A 15,559-nucleotide genomic window follows, 5' to 3' on the forward strand; every position below is an offset into this window, starting at 1 on the left:
CTCGGCACCAATGAAACCTACTTGTTATTGAGTAATCCTGTGGAAGAAAGTGAGTTTCCACCAAGTTCGTTCTGTTGAAGGATCCCAGACCTGAAATGTTAACTGTATTGCTCTTTCCACAGATGCTGCCTGGCCTGAGTTTTTGCACACCTGTTTTTATTCCACATATCCAACATTTGCACTTTAAAAAAATCTCCTGCTTTCACTGAGATCAATTTAAAATGGGTGTAACTCCACAAAAATATTATTTTTATGTATATTAACTTTTCTACCTGGTGCACAGCTACCCAGTCCCAAGGGACCTTGATGACTTGCGTTAAGGTTGAAATTGTGAGTTCAGTTTAAGTCATGTTTTACCAAACTAACTCGGTACTTTCTCAACCTCGAATCATTCATTTTATTGTCAAAGTATGCATGCACAGCATAACTCTGATATTTATCTTCTCCAGATCGCTACAAAGTACAGAAAAACCATGGGGGTTGTTGAAGGACAAAAAACCTCAATCTCCCTCCCCCAACATGGAAACAAAAAAGAAACAAAACTCGCAGACCCCAAAACCCCCCACCCCCTTCCTCGCACATAAGCTAACAGATCACCCACATGGAAAACGGCAGCTGTAACATCAAACCCCTCCCTCAAAAAATGAAAGTGGCAGTAACATCAAACCCCCAACCTCCTCCCTCACAGGAGAGAATAGTGACACTAGCATCAAAAGCCCAACCCCTCCCTTGCACAGAAAGTAACATATCCCCCATCTGCCAGCCGGCAACAAGAAAGAACACACCAAAAACTGAAGGACAGCAATATAAAGTACAGTCCAATAATCACAGAGATCTCAGATTTTCGGAAACACCTTCCTGTCAGCATTGAGGAGAGCAGCTGCACAAACTCAGTCCTTCTGCGAGGAGCGACTGCCGCGCCGGGTTTGAAAGCTGCCGATCGGGCTGCCAGCCGCTGTCGACCCCACGGCCTCTGTGAAGAGTGACTGCCGATCTCCTTCGCTTTGGTGCTTCAATCTTCCTCAGCACTTTGAAATGGAGTTCATCATGGCCCCCCCACCCCCGCGCCCCATTTCTCATCTTTTCCACGATGCAACTTGTGCCCTCGGTCCTCTCTGGACCTGGTGAGAGCGTTAGAACATTCGATCGAATTCCAAACTGCATGTCGCAGGCTCCAATAGTTTCTGTAACACAATCAAGACCAAAAGAACAATCGCAGAGAAAGTGAAATAATTGAAGGGATTAACTATCTGAAAGATGTTTCCCAAGGGATCATCGGTCACTGGTGCCATCTTGAATGATGATGGTCAAGATGGTTAGCTTCTGTTCTGTGCCCCAGAACAAAGTTCGTTTAGCACAACAACACATTTACTGCTTTTCTGCAAATTCCTACAGTTTTCAAATTGGTTTGGATTGGCCATGGGTTTGATTTTTTAACTTTATATCTGAGTAATTCTCGAAATTGACTCCTCACTTCTCTATCCAGCTCTCACAATGAAGCTTCATTGTGAAGAGGGAATACAACTCCAGGATTGTGTAACACTGTCACGTGTCAGAGGTACAATTGTGACAATGATCCAAAACTATGGAATTCTCATTGTTCTGGTTTGACAATTTAGGATGAATATTTACATTGAGGGGTCCAATAGCATTCCATTCAGAATGGGACTGAGAACCTTGGTTTTGCAATGGGAGCACAAAGAGGACATAGTATGTAGGCAGTGGAGGATGGTCTCTGTTAACTGTACTTTGGTGGTGTCCTGCACACTGAAGCACAGTTTGCTAAATATTTCACAAATTATGCACACCTTTTCTGCATTTAAAAGTATTGGAAATATACACTCAGTGGACACTGTATTAGGTACAGCTGTATACCTGCTCATTAATGCAAATAGCTGATCTGCAAAGAAGTCAGAGGAAAATGGCCAGACTGGTTCAAGCTGACACAAAGGTGACTGCAACTCAAATAACCATGGCTTTCAACAGTGGTGTTCGGAAGAGCATCTCTGAATTCACAACATGTTAAACCTTGATGTGGATGGTCTACAGCACTAGAAGACCATGAGCATGTACCTCGTGGCCACTTATTGGCTACAGTAAGCACAGGAAGATGCTCAAAGTATCCAGAAGCAATACTGAAATGTTTACATCAAGTCGCATTCTCTTCTTGTTGTGGATCCAGAGTCAGAAGTTAAAGTGTGGAACATGAACATTATTAAGATCTTCTTCCCTCCACATTCCTTGAAATTAGAATTCCGAATTGTTGTATTTATGTAACATGAACAACTAGCAAAACTTAAGCTGTGGCTACCAAATGATAAGGAGAAAAATAACAAATGATTTTCTTTCCTCCAAGAGAAAGAATAATTGACATTGGATAGATGCCTTTGAAAATACAGTGAATTCTGGTTAATTGGGCCATTGGTTAATTGAGACAGCCAGTTATTTGAGACAACTCTTAAAGAACAAAAACGAATTGAGAAAATAGCTGGATTCCTTTTATTTATTTAGCTTTCATGATTTCTGCTGTGAAATTTCCATTTATGCACTGGGCTTATGGATCCTGTGCATGTTGTACGATCAATGAGCAGATTTTAAATACTGGTTAATTGCAGTCTGTTTGTGGTACGCAGCAGGGTTCTGTACATAAGACCAACAACTGAGTGTGACAATTGGTTTTGTCCACAGGAATCTGTCGGCAATTTTGACAACTTTTGTGTTTGGATTTGCCAACAGTCTGCAAGTGAACTAAAGCCAAGCAAAATCCAAGCCACACTGTGATTATAGGTCAACCATGAACAGTCTGATTATTGTGACTTGGGGAAATTGCAGTCTTGGTTGCCGTACCATTGAGAAAGAGGTACAAGGAAAATGTGCATAAAACTTTCATTCTCAAAACAAAGCAGCTGATTTTCTAGAGAACTGATTTGAGGGTGGGGTGAATCATACTAGTAATTTTGTATTAACTTGCTAATAAATGTATTCTTTTTAACTTTATTCAGGAAGAAGTGTCAGATGGGAGAGCTAGCATCTATAAGTCGCTGATCAGCAATACCTCGAAAGAGATGATGTGCTACAGTGACTTCCCATTTCCTGACGATTGTTCAAACTATATGCATCACTCCAAAGTTATGGAGTATTTGGTCCTTTATGCTACACATTTCAATCTGAGGAAGTATATACGATTTGCGGTAAAATTTACATCTATTTTTGAGGAAAGTTATCTGTTGTCTATTATCAAAATTTTAAATTAATTCAAAGGAAACCTGGGAGTCTGGGAAAGCAGGTCTAGTTTCATCTTTACTTTTAGCAAGGTGTACATGTATCACATGGTAGCATGTTGACATATGCAATTAACATGTGCATGTGCGTGTGTGTATGTGTGTGTGTTGAAATACAACAATACTATACAATACTCCTTCCTGTTTAGGTATAAACAACTCAATAAAGAACTCATCTTAACTATATACACTGTGTACTATGTAATACAACTACTATACAGAGACATCCACAGCATAGTAAATTTTAACTTGTCCCATTCAGGCTGAAATATTTTATCACTGTGGAGGATTTCTTACTCTTGCAGAATAATGTCTTTCCTGAAACAGGGATCACTCTGCTTGGTAGATGAGACTTGTGGCTCTGAAAGCAATCTCAGGCTATGTCCATACCAAACCGGATAATTTTGAAAACGCTGGTTTCGCATAAGAATGATAGGCATCCACACTAAGCGTTTTTGAAAATACTTCTGTCCACATTAAAACGGATATTTCGGCGAATCTCCTCCTACTGTGCATGCACGGGACACATCTACCAAAAAGAAGCGACATGTTTGGTGTCGAATCTCGCTGTGAAAGTCTTGGTGCGCGTTTGTTCAGTTATAGACTAGAAAAACTTAAACAACGGACAGCTGTTGGCTCTCGCGCAGGAGAACTTAAAAGTGAAAAAAAAACAAATACTGGAGCATACGGAGGCAACCAACAGGGAGTTCACGGACAGTAGGACCCGGCTGAGGATGAACATTGAAAAACTCACTAACTCTGTCGCATTAATAAAGCCCCTTGTTAAATGTATAAAACATGTCTGCATCAGTATTATCTTGTATTTCCATACAACGTTACATTAGGCTGTTACACATCTATTGTCAGAGAAGTTCTTGCATAAATAGGTGAACCATCTTCATACGAGCAAGGACAGAAAACAGGGCAAACTGAGTATACTTATTTATTCAGTAAGTTATGGGTCAAAGTATTTGGTGAGTATATTTCTAACTCTTCTAGCTTCAGTCTGGTTGCCGTCTGTTCTGAAATTGTTAGGTTGCGTTCAACAAAACAATGAAATGGCGCCCTGCCGTCACCATCTGTTCTGGCACGTCATGACAGCATTTTCAGATTTCTCTGGTTACCCCGTCCACACTGCTCCGGCAAATCCGGCGTTTTCAAAATTGCACACTCTGGAGAGCATTTCAGAAAATCTCCGTTTTCGGGGGATGAAAACACTGTTTTAGTGTGGACAGAGGATCAAAACGAAGAGAAAAAGCTTCAGTTATGGATTTATCTTGTGTAGTGTGGAACTAGCCTCAGATTCTGGGGCCTCTTCCATGGTCATTGCAAGATTCTGATATTCTAGGAAATATTTCTGACAACTCTGCACAACTTTCTTCTCCTTTTCCCTCTCTGGAAATACCTCAATCCCTTTCTTTTTCTTTCTCATGTTCCTATTCTCTTTCACTGCACTCCTTCTCACGCCTTTCCCTTTCTCGTCACCTTGTTTTTCTCATTCTAGATCGTGCACCTTGATTTTAGGAAGGTCCATTTAGTTTCACTGGGATATTTTCTTATTAACTGTTCTATTGCTCCCTTTATGACCTGATCTCTCCTGTCCATTTTCTCATCCACAACATCCTCTGACAAAACCTCTGTTATCATATCTCTATTGACTCCTTTCTTTTCGGCCTTCCATTCATCCAGCTGGACTTTTGGTCTTCGCATCTACTTTTACAAGCAGCTTTTTGTCTCCCATTTGAAATTCATACAATAACTTTTATGCACGCAGTGTAGATTCTGGATCTTTATACTCACAAAAGCTGAATGCTTGCAATTTTTCAGAAGCTCTTTGAACTCCCAGCATACGTCGTGGTTTCTTCAGCCCCACAAATGACCAGGAGACGCAGTAGATTCTTCAAGAAGTATTAAACTTTAATTTGCAAATCAAAGCTGAGACAGTCATTGAGCTAGTCGCTGATTGTCCCCCCCCCCCCCCATCCTTGTGCATAGCATTTTTTATAGCAATCTCCTGCTTTAATTTCATTAGCATATCCAATCGGTCTACAGTTGCATATCACCAGTACATCAGCTCCCTACTTCCCACTATTGTTTCTACCCATTAACTTAATCATGTTCTAATCTACTTTTTCCGGCCACCTGTTACCTCATCCCTGGCCACAGTTATCTCTTAGCTAGCCTCTCATTAACACACCATTATCTTCTTATTTAGCTACATTCTTAAGTCACTGATGTGTTCAATAGTACAGAGACAAAACAGAGATTTCTTTCTCCTACTAAATTGGATACATACATAGCAAATAGCAAACACAAAGCTGACTACGTAGTTTTGGTTACACAGCAAACAATGCAACTTTATACTCCAATAAGTAACACCAAGCCACATTTCACAAGTATCTGCCTGATTAACATATCAGAAGCTTTCTCAGATATGTTGCTTAGAAAAACTGTGTTGTTGGACCTTTGCCTTCATCACTTCCACAGTTCCTCTGAGCAGCATAGTCCTTCTTTGATCCAATATGCTTTCCAACTGGAGGCACACAGAGGTTGGCACCAATGCCTGTTTTTCCTCCTTTGGACAATGGCTCATAGCGTACAGCATGGAGAGAGCTGTGGCATCATCCAGTACCTTCCTTAATTTGCTTTCAGTTGGCAGAGAGAGCACAGAGAAAATTTACTAGAATGTTGCCTCGGTTTCAGCACCTAGGTTACAGGAAGAGGTTGACCAAGTTAGGTCTTTATTCTTTGAAGTGTAGAAGGTTAAGGGGGGGCTTGATAGAGGTATTTAAAATTATGAGGGGAATAGATTGAGTTGACGTGGATAGGCTTTTTCCATTGAGAGTAGGGGAGATTCAAACAAGAGGACATGAGTTGAGAGCTAGGGGGCAAAAGTTTAAGGGTAACACAAGGGGGAACTTCTTTACTCAGAGAGTGGTAGCTGTGTGGAACGAGCTTCCAGTAGAAGTGGTAGAGGCAGGTTTGGTATTGTCATTTAAAGTAAAATTGGATAGGTATATGGACAGGAAAGGAATGGAAGGTTATGGACTGAGTGTGGGTCAGTAGGACTAGGTGAGAGTAAGCGTTTGGCATGGACTAGAAAGGTCGAGATGGCCTGTTTCCGTGCTTTGTATTATTAATTTTAACATTGTAAATCTCAAGACTGCACAATCCTGTGTCACTTTCATCATTATTAGATTTTTTTTTGTCAATAGATTTTTTCTTGTGATGTGTTACTGCTGCGAGATGTGGGAACCAGTAGACCCAAATGAGGGACATGGCGACTACATTTCCAGCAAGTGTTTGTTGCTCGAGGAACTCCAGCTTCACATTGATGAGCTGCAGTCCGAGCTTCAGACACTGCGACACATCAGAGAGGGGGAGAGTTACCTGGACTCTGTGTACCAGGAGATAGCCACGCCTAATAGATTAACTAATGTAGATTGCAGTCAAGCACAAGATGGTGTGGCTATGAGTGAGGAAAGTAGGGGAATCCAGGAGGTAGGACTGGAGGAGATGCAGGCCTTGCTCTTGTCCAACAGATTCGAGGCTTTAACTCCCTGTGAGGGCAGGAGCGGGGACTGTGGGGAGGATGAGCAACCTGCCCTTAGCACCATGGAGTGGGGGGGCCATTCCAGAGGGGGGAGACAATAGAAATGTTGTAGTAATAGGGGACAGTATCATCAGGGGGATAGATAGGGTTCTCTGCAACCGAGAGCGAGGGTCCCGAAGGCTATGTTGCCTGCCTGGTGCCAGGGTTAAGGACGTCTCTTCTGGGCTGGAGAGAAACTTGCAGTGGGAGGGCGAGGATTCAGTTGTCTTAGTACACGTCGGTACTAATGACATAGATAGGACAAGGAAGAAGGTTCTGTTACAGGAATATGAGCAGCTAGGGGTCAAATTAAAAAACAGAACCTCAAGGGTAATAATCTCTGGATTATTACCTGAGCCACGAGCAAGTTTGGCTAGGTTAAATAAAATTAGGGAGTTAAGCGCGTGGCTCAAAGACTGGTGTGGGAGAAGTGGGTTTTGCTTCTTGGGACACTGGCACCAGTACTGGGACAGGAGAGAACTGTTCCGGAGGGACGGGCTTCACCTGAACCGGGCTGGGGTTAGTGTCCTGGCGAATCATATAACTAGGGCTGCAGAGAGGTCTTTAAACTAACTAGTGGGGGGGAGGATTCTAGAGAGCAAATAATTAAAAAGACAATGGAGAAGGTAATGGGTGTAGGTAAAAGTGGAGGAATAAAAAGACAGAGTGTGTCAAGAGGGGAAAGAATGTACGGAGATAAGCATAAAGTTGTACAAAAGGAAAAGGTAGAAAATAAGTGTCAAACATATTTGAAGGTCCTTTATTTGAATGCACGTAGTATTAGGAATAAAATTGATGAGTTGAAGGTACAAATAATTACGTATGGTTATGATATTGTGGCAATTACGGAAACATGGCTGCAGGGTGACCAGGACTGGGAATTAAGCATACAAGGGTATTCGACAATTAGGAGAGACAGGCAAGAAGGAAAAGGAGGTGGGGTGGCTATGTTAATAAAGCAAGAAATCACTGCAATAAAGCGAAATGATATTGGCTCAAAGGATCAGGATAACAAAACAAGTTGGGTAGAAATAAGAAATAGTAAACGGAAAAAAGCAGTGGTGGGAGTAGTCTATAGGCCTCCAAACAGCTGTAACTCAGTTGGTCGGAGCATAAATCAGGAAATAGTTGGGGCTTGTAATAAGGGAACAGCTATAATTATGGGGGATTTTAACTTTCATATTGACTGGGCTAATCAAATTGGACACGGCAGCTTTGAAGAAGAGTTTATTGAGTGTATTCGGGATGGGTTCTTTGAACAATACGTTACTGAGCCGACAAGGGGGCAAGCAGTCTTAGATCTGGTCCTGTGTAATGAGACAGGACTAATAAAAAATGTCCTAGTAAAGGATCCCCTTGGAGTGAGTGACCATAACATGGTCGAATTCCATATTCAATTAGAGGATGAGAGGGTTGGATCTCAAACAAGCGTACTGAGCTTAAATAAAGGAGACTATGATGGTATGAGAACGGAATTGCTTAAGATGGATTGGGAAAATAGATTAAAGTGTAGATCGGTACTTGATCAGTGGTGTATATTTAAGGAGTTATTTTACAACTATCAAGAAAAATATATTCCACTGAAGAAAAAAGGGTGTAAAAGAAAAAATAGTTATCCGTGGCTAAGTAAAGAAATAAAGCAAAGTATACGACTAAAAAGAAAGTTATATAAGGTAGCTATATCTAGTGGGAAGATTGAAGATCGAGAAGCTTTTAAAGATCAGCAGCAAATAACAAAAAGATTGATTAAGAAGGGGAAGATAGATTATGAAAGTAAATTGGTGAAAAACATAAAAGCAGATAGTAAGAGTTTTTATAGTTACATAAAAAGAAAAAGGGTGGCTAAAGTAAATGTTGGTCCCCTAGAAGATGAGACCGGGAAATTAATGGTAGGGGTCATGGAGATGGTGGAAACGCTGAACAAATATTTTGTATCAGTTTTTACAGTAGTGGACACTCAAAATGTTGTACTGCAGTTGTACCGGGTATTGGTGAGACCACACCTGGAGTACTGCATGCGGTTCTGGTGTCCATATTTAAGAAAGGACATACTGGCTCTCGAGGCAGTGCAGAGAAGGTTCACTAGGTTAATTCCGGGGATGGGTGGGTTGATGTATGATGAGAGGTTGAGTAGATTGGGACTCTACTCCTTGGAGTTCCGAAGAATGAGAAGCGATCTTACTGAAACATATAAGATAGTGAAGGGGCTTGATCGCGTGGATGCGGGGTGAAACTAGGACTAGGGGGCATAATCTTAAAATAAGGGGATGTCGTTCCAGGACTGAGATGAGGAGAAATTTCTTCACTCAGAGGGTAGTGGGGCTGTGGAATTTACTGCCCCAGAGAGCTGTGGAAGCTACTACACTCAATAAACTCAAAACGGAGATAGACATTTTCCTGGATAAAAATGGCATTAGGGGATATGGTGAGCGAGCAGGTAAGTGGACATGAGGCTAGGTTTAGATCTCCTGGACCAGTTTTCGATAGCCTGGATGGGTCGGAGAGGAATTTTCCAGATTTTTTCTCCTCAATTGGCAAATCGTTTTTTTTTCCCCGGGTGATCACATGGGTTTGGGCGGGATGAATAATAAAATAAAATGGGCGGCATGGTGCCCTGTTGGTTGGCACTGTTGCCTTGTGGGATTCGGTGAAAACTAGAGTTAAGATTGGATCAGCCATGATCTTGTTGAATGGCGGAGCAGGCTTGAGGGGCTGATTGGCCTACTCCTGCTCCTATCTCTTATGTTCTTATGTTATGTTAACAGCATACACATTAGTGCTCTTCTTGAAACTGCAACTTGACTTTTTAGCTTTTTTCTCTTCCCTGGACATTCCTTTTGTTGTCTGCCCAACAAACTCTTTGTATTTGTCCTACTTTGTTATATTTTCTATGTTCTGTCTTTAAATCTGCATTTCTTTGGTTCATGGGAGCCCCTGCCATAACGGTGGCACAATTTGATTGGCCAGGCTGGTTTCTGTTTATAGTCGCTTGTCCTATGCTCACTTTTGTTCCTGACTGTGTCTCTGTCTGCAGTGTCCATTGAAACAGTGATTTCCACTGCTCATTTCGATGTAAGCTGTGTTTCAGTTAGGAGCTGTTTTTGAATGCTTTCCTTTAAGATCCCACAAACTATCATTAAGCCCATTACTGAACTGACAATGCTCAGACAATCTTTGCAATTCAGCCACATATGCTGAAGTGGGCTCCCTTTCTATTTGATTCCACTTATGAAACCTAAAATCTTCTACAATCAACAATGGCTTTGGTTCTAAATGTCAAAACTAAGAAAATCAACAGACGCTGGAAATCTAGGCAACAGATACAAAATGCCAGGGGAACTCAGCAGGCCAGACAGCGTCTATGGAAAAGAGTAAACAGTTGATGTTTCAGGCCGAGACTCTTCATCCAGTCCTGATGTTTCCAAATGTTCAATCTCAGAAAAACTCACTTCTGATGGTCAGCTGGAACAGTCAAACTCCAAAGCAAACTGGATACCTTTAGACCTGATGGGCTCAGCAAAATTGGCACTCACTGTTTCATTAGGTTCAAAATACTGTCCCAATAGCTCAGTATACACCAGTGAATTACATATTGTATCATCAAACTTGGCGATATTTCTGATGTAGCCACCACTATGTCGAGTGATTTAATGTATTTTGGTACAGCTGCCCCAGTGGTGTCTGGAATCAGCCTTTGTCACTGAAGCAACAGGCAGTGGTGATCCAGCAGAGTAAATTCCAGTCAGATCTTCACTTGTAGTTTAAAGCAACAACTGAATCCTCCACAGGTACTGCTTCTCAGCTAGATGCAAGTAGCATGATCCCCTTGGGAGCTCCTGTTTCTGTGTTGTGCTCCTATGACCTGGTGACTCTGTTTGATGCCATCTATAACCAGATGGAAACGACATGCTTGTTGTATCACCTCACCAATTCAGGCTCCCTTTGTTGCCTTCCAAGACATGCTGGAGAATTGAAATCCAGAAAATAACGACATAATTTTATGGAAGTTGGTATGTTCTCTCACCTCTGAACATTTCCTATAAGCTATTCAATATTAATTGGGTCCATACATTTTTACCATTCCAGCCATTATCATGATGAATCTGACTATTGAACTTCATGCTGTTGGGAGCTTGCAATATAATTTCCTCGAAATTAGAGTAAGTTTACTTTATAACATTGCTTATATTAGACATTTCTCAACACATCTAATATAGAAATAGTCACCAATGCCTCCACATCACTGCCATTACCAGGCTGAATGTGGTAAACTCCCCTTTTCAGATCTTCATGAACTTAAAATAACTTCTGGGTCTATATTCTGCACTTTGTTCTACTTGCCCAACACTCTTTATTCTAACTGACCTCCGCTGTCTACTTTGTGCTTATTATAGCCTTTCTCACTCCCTTTTCCTTCTGTATGCTGGAAAAAAAACTAGTAAGAATCTTATTGAAGGAACTAAGCTTCAAAAAAATAACGGAGCCAAGCAAGGAAAGGACCTGGAAGGATCTAAGATGAGGATAGCAATCTTAAATTCTTCAGCATGCTATAAAACATTGAATGCTGCAAAAATAGGAATAATAGAACAGACCACTATTTTGGATTATTATCATTATTACTGTTATTGGGAGATACCACTTTTAGTGCTGATTCCAGTAGCACTCTTGATGCTAGGGAGAAATCCAGGGTGCTCAGCAGGGAATCAGTGAATCAGCTATCTGAAGGTTGAAGTTCAAGTTCATTGTCATTCAACCATGCCCATGTATACAGATAAGCGAAACAATATTCCCAGGTAATAAGGTGCAAAAGACAGTGCATATATCACATACACACATAAAATGATATTTACACAACAGTATTAAGAGATTAAAAAATATTCTGTAGAAGTATAGGTTGAAGAAAGTGCATGTATGACATATAGATAAATATATAACAGTATAATGCTATGGGTGCTGTCATAAATAGGGTGTTCAGAAACTTCACAGTTTGGGGTAAGAAGCCTAACAGCCCTTGTTCTTATACCGCAGTACCTTCTGCCTGAGGGTATGAGGTCAAAGAGATTGAGAGAGGGATGGTAGACAATGTTGAGGGCACTGCGAACGCAGCACTTCTGTTACATGTCCTGGGGGTGGGGGGGGGAGGTGATGGAAGAGAGAGCCTGATGACTCTCTGACTCTCTCATGTCCTCACGATCCATTACAGTGACTTGCAGTCAGATGCCTAGCAATTCCCAACCCATTCAGTAATCCAGCCAGCCAGGATGTTCTCAATGATGCTCCATTACAATGTGGTTAGAATGGGGGTGGGAAGCCTCACTCGCCTCAGTCTCCAAAAGAAGTGGAGGCACTGCTGTGCGTTCTTGACTGAACACAATGCTTTGTTTCTAAGTACAATCATAGCTTTCCTTTTCCATTAACCTAATTCCCTTACTCAACAAGATTTTTCCCCCTTTTACACTCCACAGATGCACAAGATTCTGCAATGTAACTCAGCAAGAACCCCAAACACATTATTGGGCACAGCTGGAAAACAAGGGTGTCACTGAGCAGTGGAGACAATTGTGAAAAATGATTATTAGGCACATTCTACTCTTACTAGCCTTTGAAACTAGTTAGACATTGGTGCGTTTAGAGATTGTCGTCAAAAGGAAACTTGTGATGGTTACATCTTTACAAATGCAAACTTGTCTAGGAAGCTAGTTTGGACTAGATGATGCCCAAATCATTGTTTTTGTATTTCCGATGCATGAGACTCACGTATAATATTAATAGTCTCCTTCCAGTGAGGTCAAATTGGGGAAGTGAATAGACCTATTTTAAATGTAATTACTTTCGTTGTCTGATTAACTTTCTAACTCAAACAGGTATCCAGCAAAAAAGATGTAGTGTGAGAGTCAAATACAAAGAGCTGGTCAGCCTAAACAAGAGAATTATTAAAGTAGCAATGCTTTCTTTGGGTCATTGAAAATGCAGAAAACTGGAAGAGGAATATTTATTATTTAACTTAATGACATGGCAATTCTTACTTGCATCTTAATGCTGTCTTAGAAAACTCCCTTCACAATCACTATCTAACCACTTCCCTTTGCATTTCCTCTAGACCAATGTCTGCAGTATTACACAGCGGACAGATTTCTCTACCACTGGACAGTGGGATGTAGTGACGAGCGACACTGAGGGAAATTTGGAAACGACTACCTTTGATGCTATTTTGGTCTGTATCGGTCATCACGCTGACCCTCATTTACCTCTGGATACATTTCCTGGTGAGTAAAATGAGTATATTCCTGATGCACCATCAGTAACTCTCTCTGAGACGTAAGGCGAGATATCGGCTTTTATTGGCTGGAAGAAAGAACAAGCAGCAATTGACCACCATACTACATCCTGGAGACTGAGGCCGGGGCAGTGTCTCCAATCGCCTTTATACCGGGGTCCGTGGGAGGAGCCACAGGAGCAGTTGGGGGGGGCGTGTCCAGACAGGTATATGTAGTTCACCACAATTCATCAGTTAAAGCACAGGTTGAGGGAATTAAGCTGAACATACAGTGTAAGAAATTAGTGAAAGTATTTCTGTTTGCACAGTGTTTCATAAAGCAGCTTCTGCATTGCAAATATTATATTTAATGTTTTTTTTACGTCACCCGTCTACTAGTCTATGGTCAGCAATGTCACCCAAAGAGCAGTGTGATACTAACCAAAACTCTTGATAAAGTCAGTACATCCAGAGTTGGGAGACAAGTTGTGAAGTAGCTTGTTAGGTCCTTGGTAGAACACAGAGCAGGAGGAATGTGTAATTTCCAAAGTGGCAGGAACTGGGAAGCGAGTTCCTTCGAAGATGAGAGCTGACACCACCAGCTGAAACCTACTTTTAATATAAATTGTGAAACCGGACTCCATAACAATTTCAAAATTTTTAGATGAGATCATACGAGGAGGAATGGTCAGCTTGGATGATGACTGGTTAAATATTTCTTCTTTGGGTAATTTGTTGCATGTACAACAGACGTGTAATTAGAAAATAGTTTTAAAATAGACAACTGCAAAATATTATTTTTGGTAAGAAAAAATTAAGAGGCCACGTTTTACATGGCAAGAGAAGAATATAAATGAAGTTGTGGGTCAAAGGATTCTGAGAGAGCAAATATATAAATCACTAAATGTTTTAATTAAGACCAAACCATGTGTGTGTGTGTGTGTGTGTGTGTGTGTGTGTGTGTGTGTGTGTGTGTGTGTGTGTGTGTGTTTGTGAAAATAGACCTGGGTGCTGCTGTTTCCTCTTTCCTAACCATTTCACCACTCCATCCACCAACTGCAACCTCAACAGAGGTCCTATACCTTTGCTGCACATTTTCTCTATTTATCTTGATTTGGCATGGAGAACTGGAAGCCCCAGAAGCTCTCAAATATTTTCTGAATTCAATTTAAAACAATGATTTTCATTATTCAAATCCTGACTTTAGCAGGAATTTACAACTTAACTATTTCAAAGTATGGATTAAGCAACAAATTTTCAATGTGTGCTATTTTTGGTACACTTCTAAGTTTTTTTTAAAAATTAGTAAAATGTAGAAGGATTCAGTGACAGGAGATACAATGACACTTTTTTTCTAGGTGGCGACATTAGTAAAGAAACATTAAAAGAACATTAGGATGCAGCTTTAATCTGGCTTGCCAAATATAAACGGCATTGCAGGTGTGAGGGATAAAGATATGAGACTAAAAATAAAATCCAATCGAAAGATTTACCATAAAATGAGAGTTCACAATACAGTGAAAATACAGCAAGCAGAAAGAAAAGCAAATCGAGGAGATCAGTAGAAATGAGGGGAAAAAATGACTATCAGTCTAAGTGTTAACAGGAAAGGTTTTGAAAATTAGAGAATATTTTAAGTGTTGGGAAATCTTAAACAATTTGATAGGGGAGAAAGAAAATATTTAACATGTATGACATGTTTAGAGTTATGGAGTCATAGAAAAGTACAGCACAGAAACAGGCCCTACAGCCCATCTAGGCCATGCCAAACCATTTAAGCAGCCTACTCCTGTCAACTGGCACCAGGCCCATAGCCCTCCGTACCCCTACCATCCAGGTACCTGTCCAAACTTCTCTTAAATGTTGAAATTGAGCTTGAATGCATCACTTGCACTGGCAGCTTATTCCACACTTTCACAACCCTCTGAATGAAGAAGTGTCTCTTTATGTTTCCCTTAAAATTTTCACCTTTCACCCTTGACCCATGACCTCTAGTTGTAATCCCACCCAATTTAGACAGAAAAGTGTGAGAAAAAGAACAGTACTTTTCAAGTGGGATTGGACAGCGTGGACATATTTAGCATGTTCTTTACAAAATATATTTATGGAGTTTGTGCTTGTTGAGCCCAATTGGTGGAACTTGACCAGGGATTTGAGAAAATGTAAAGCAGTAGGTGTTGCACCATCAATAACTCACTCTGAGACGTAAGGCGAGATATCGGCTTTTATTGACTGGAAGAAGGAACAAACAGTGAGTGACCACCATACTACATCCTGGAGACTGAGAGGCCGGGCTCAGGCCTCGATCGCCTTTATACAGGGGTCTGTGGGAGGAGCCACAGGAGCAGTCAGCAGGGGGCGTGTCCAGACAGGTATATGCAGTTCACCACAGTAGGAAAATAGGCTTGAGCAAACAGCCAGAGTCAATGA

The 15,559-nt window shown here is 41.0% G+C and overlaps 1 protein-coding gene across 4 annotated transcripts in view; it reads left to right on the forward strand.

Moving 5' to 3' along the window:
* Positions 1-15,559, forward strand: part of LOC132402146 (flavin-containing monooxygenase 5-like) — a 49,971-nt gene that overhangs the window by 11,434 nt on the left and 22,978 nt on the right. For all 4 annotated transcript variants that reach the window (XM_059984788.1, XM_059984790.1, XM_059984791.1 and 1 more), the window contains 2 exons: positions 3,003-3,191; positions 12,974-13,139. In XM_059984788.1, the coding sequence (XP_059840771.1) occupies positions 3,003-3,191; positions 12,974-13,139 (355 nt within the window). The remainder of the gene's footprint in view (positions 1-3,002; positions 3,192-12,973; positions 13,140-15,559) is intronic.

Source organism: Hypanus sabinus, chromosome 11 (genome assembly GCF_030144855.1).
Source record: "Hypanus sabinus isolate sHypSab1 chromosome 11, sHypSab1.hap1, whole genome shotgun sequence".
NCBI lineage: Eukaryota > Metazoa > Chordata > Chondrichthyes > Myliobatiformes > Dasyatidae > Hypanus > Hypanus sabinus.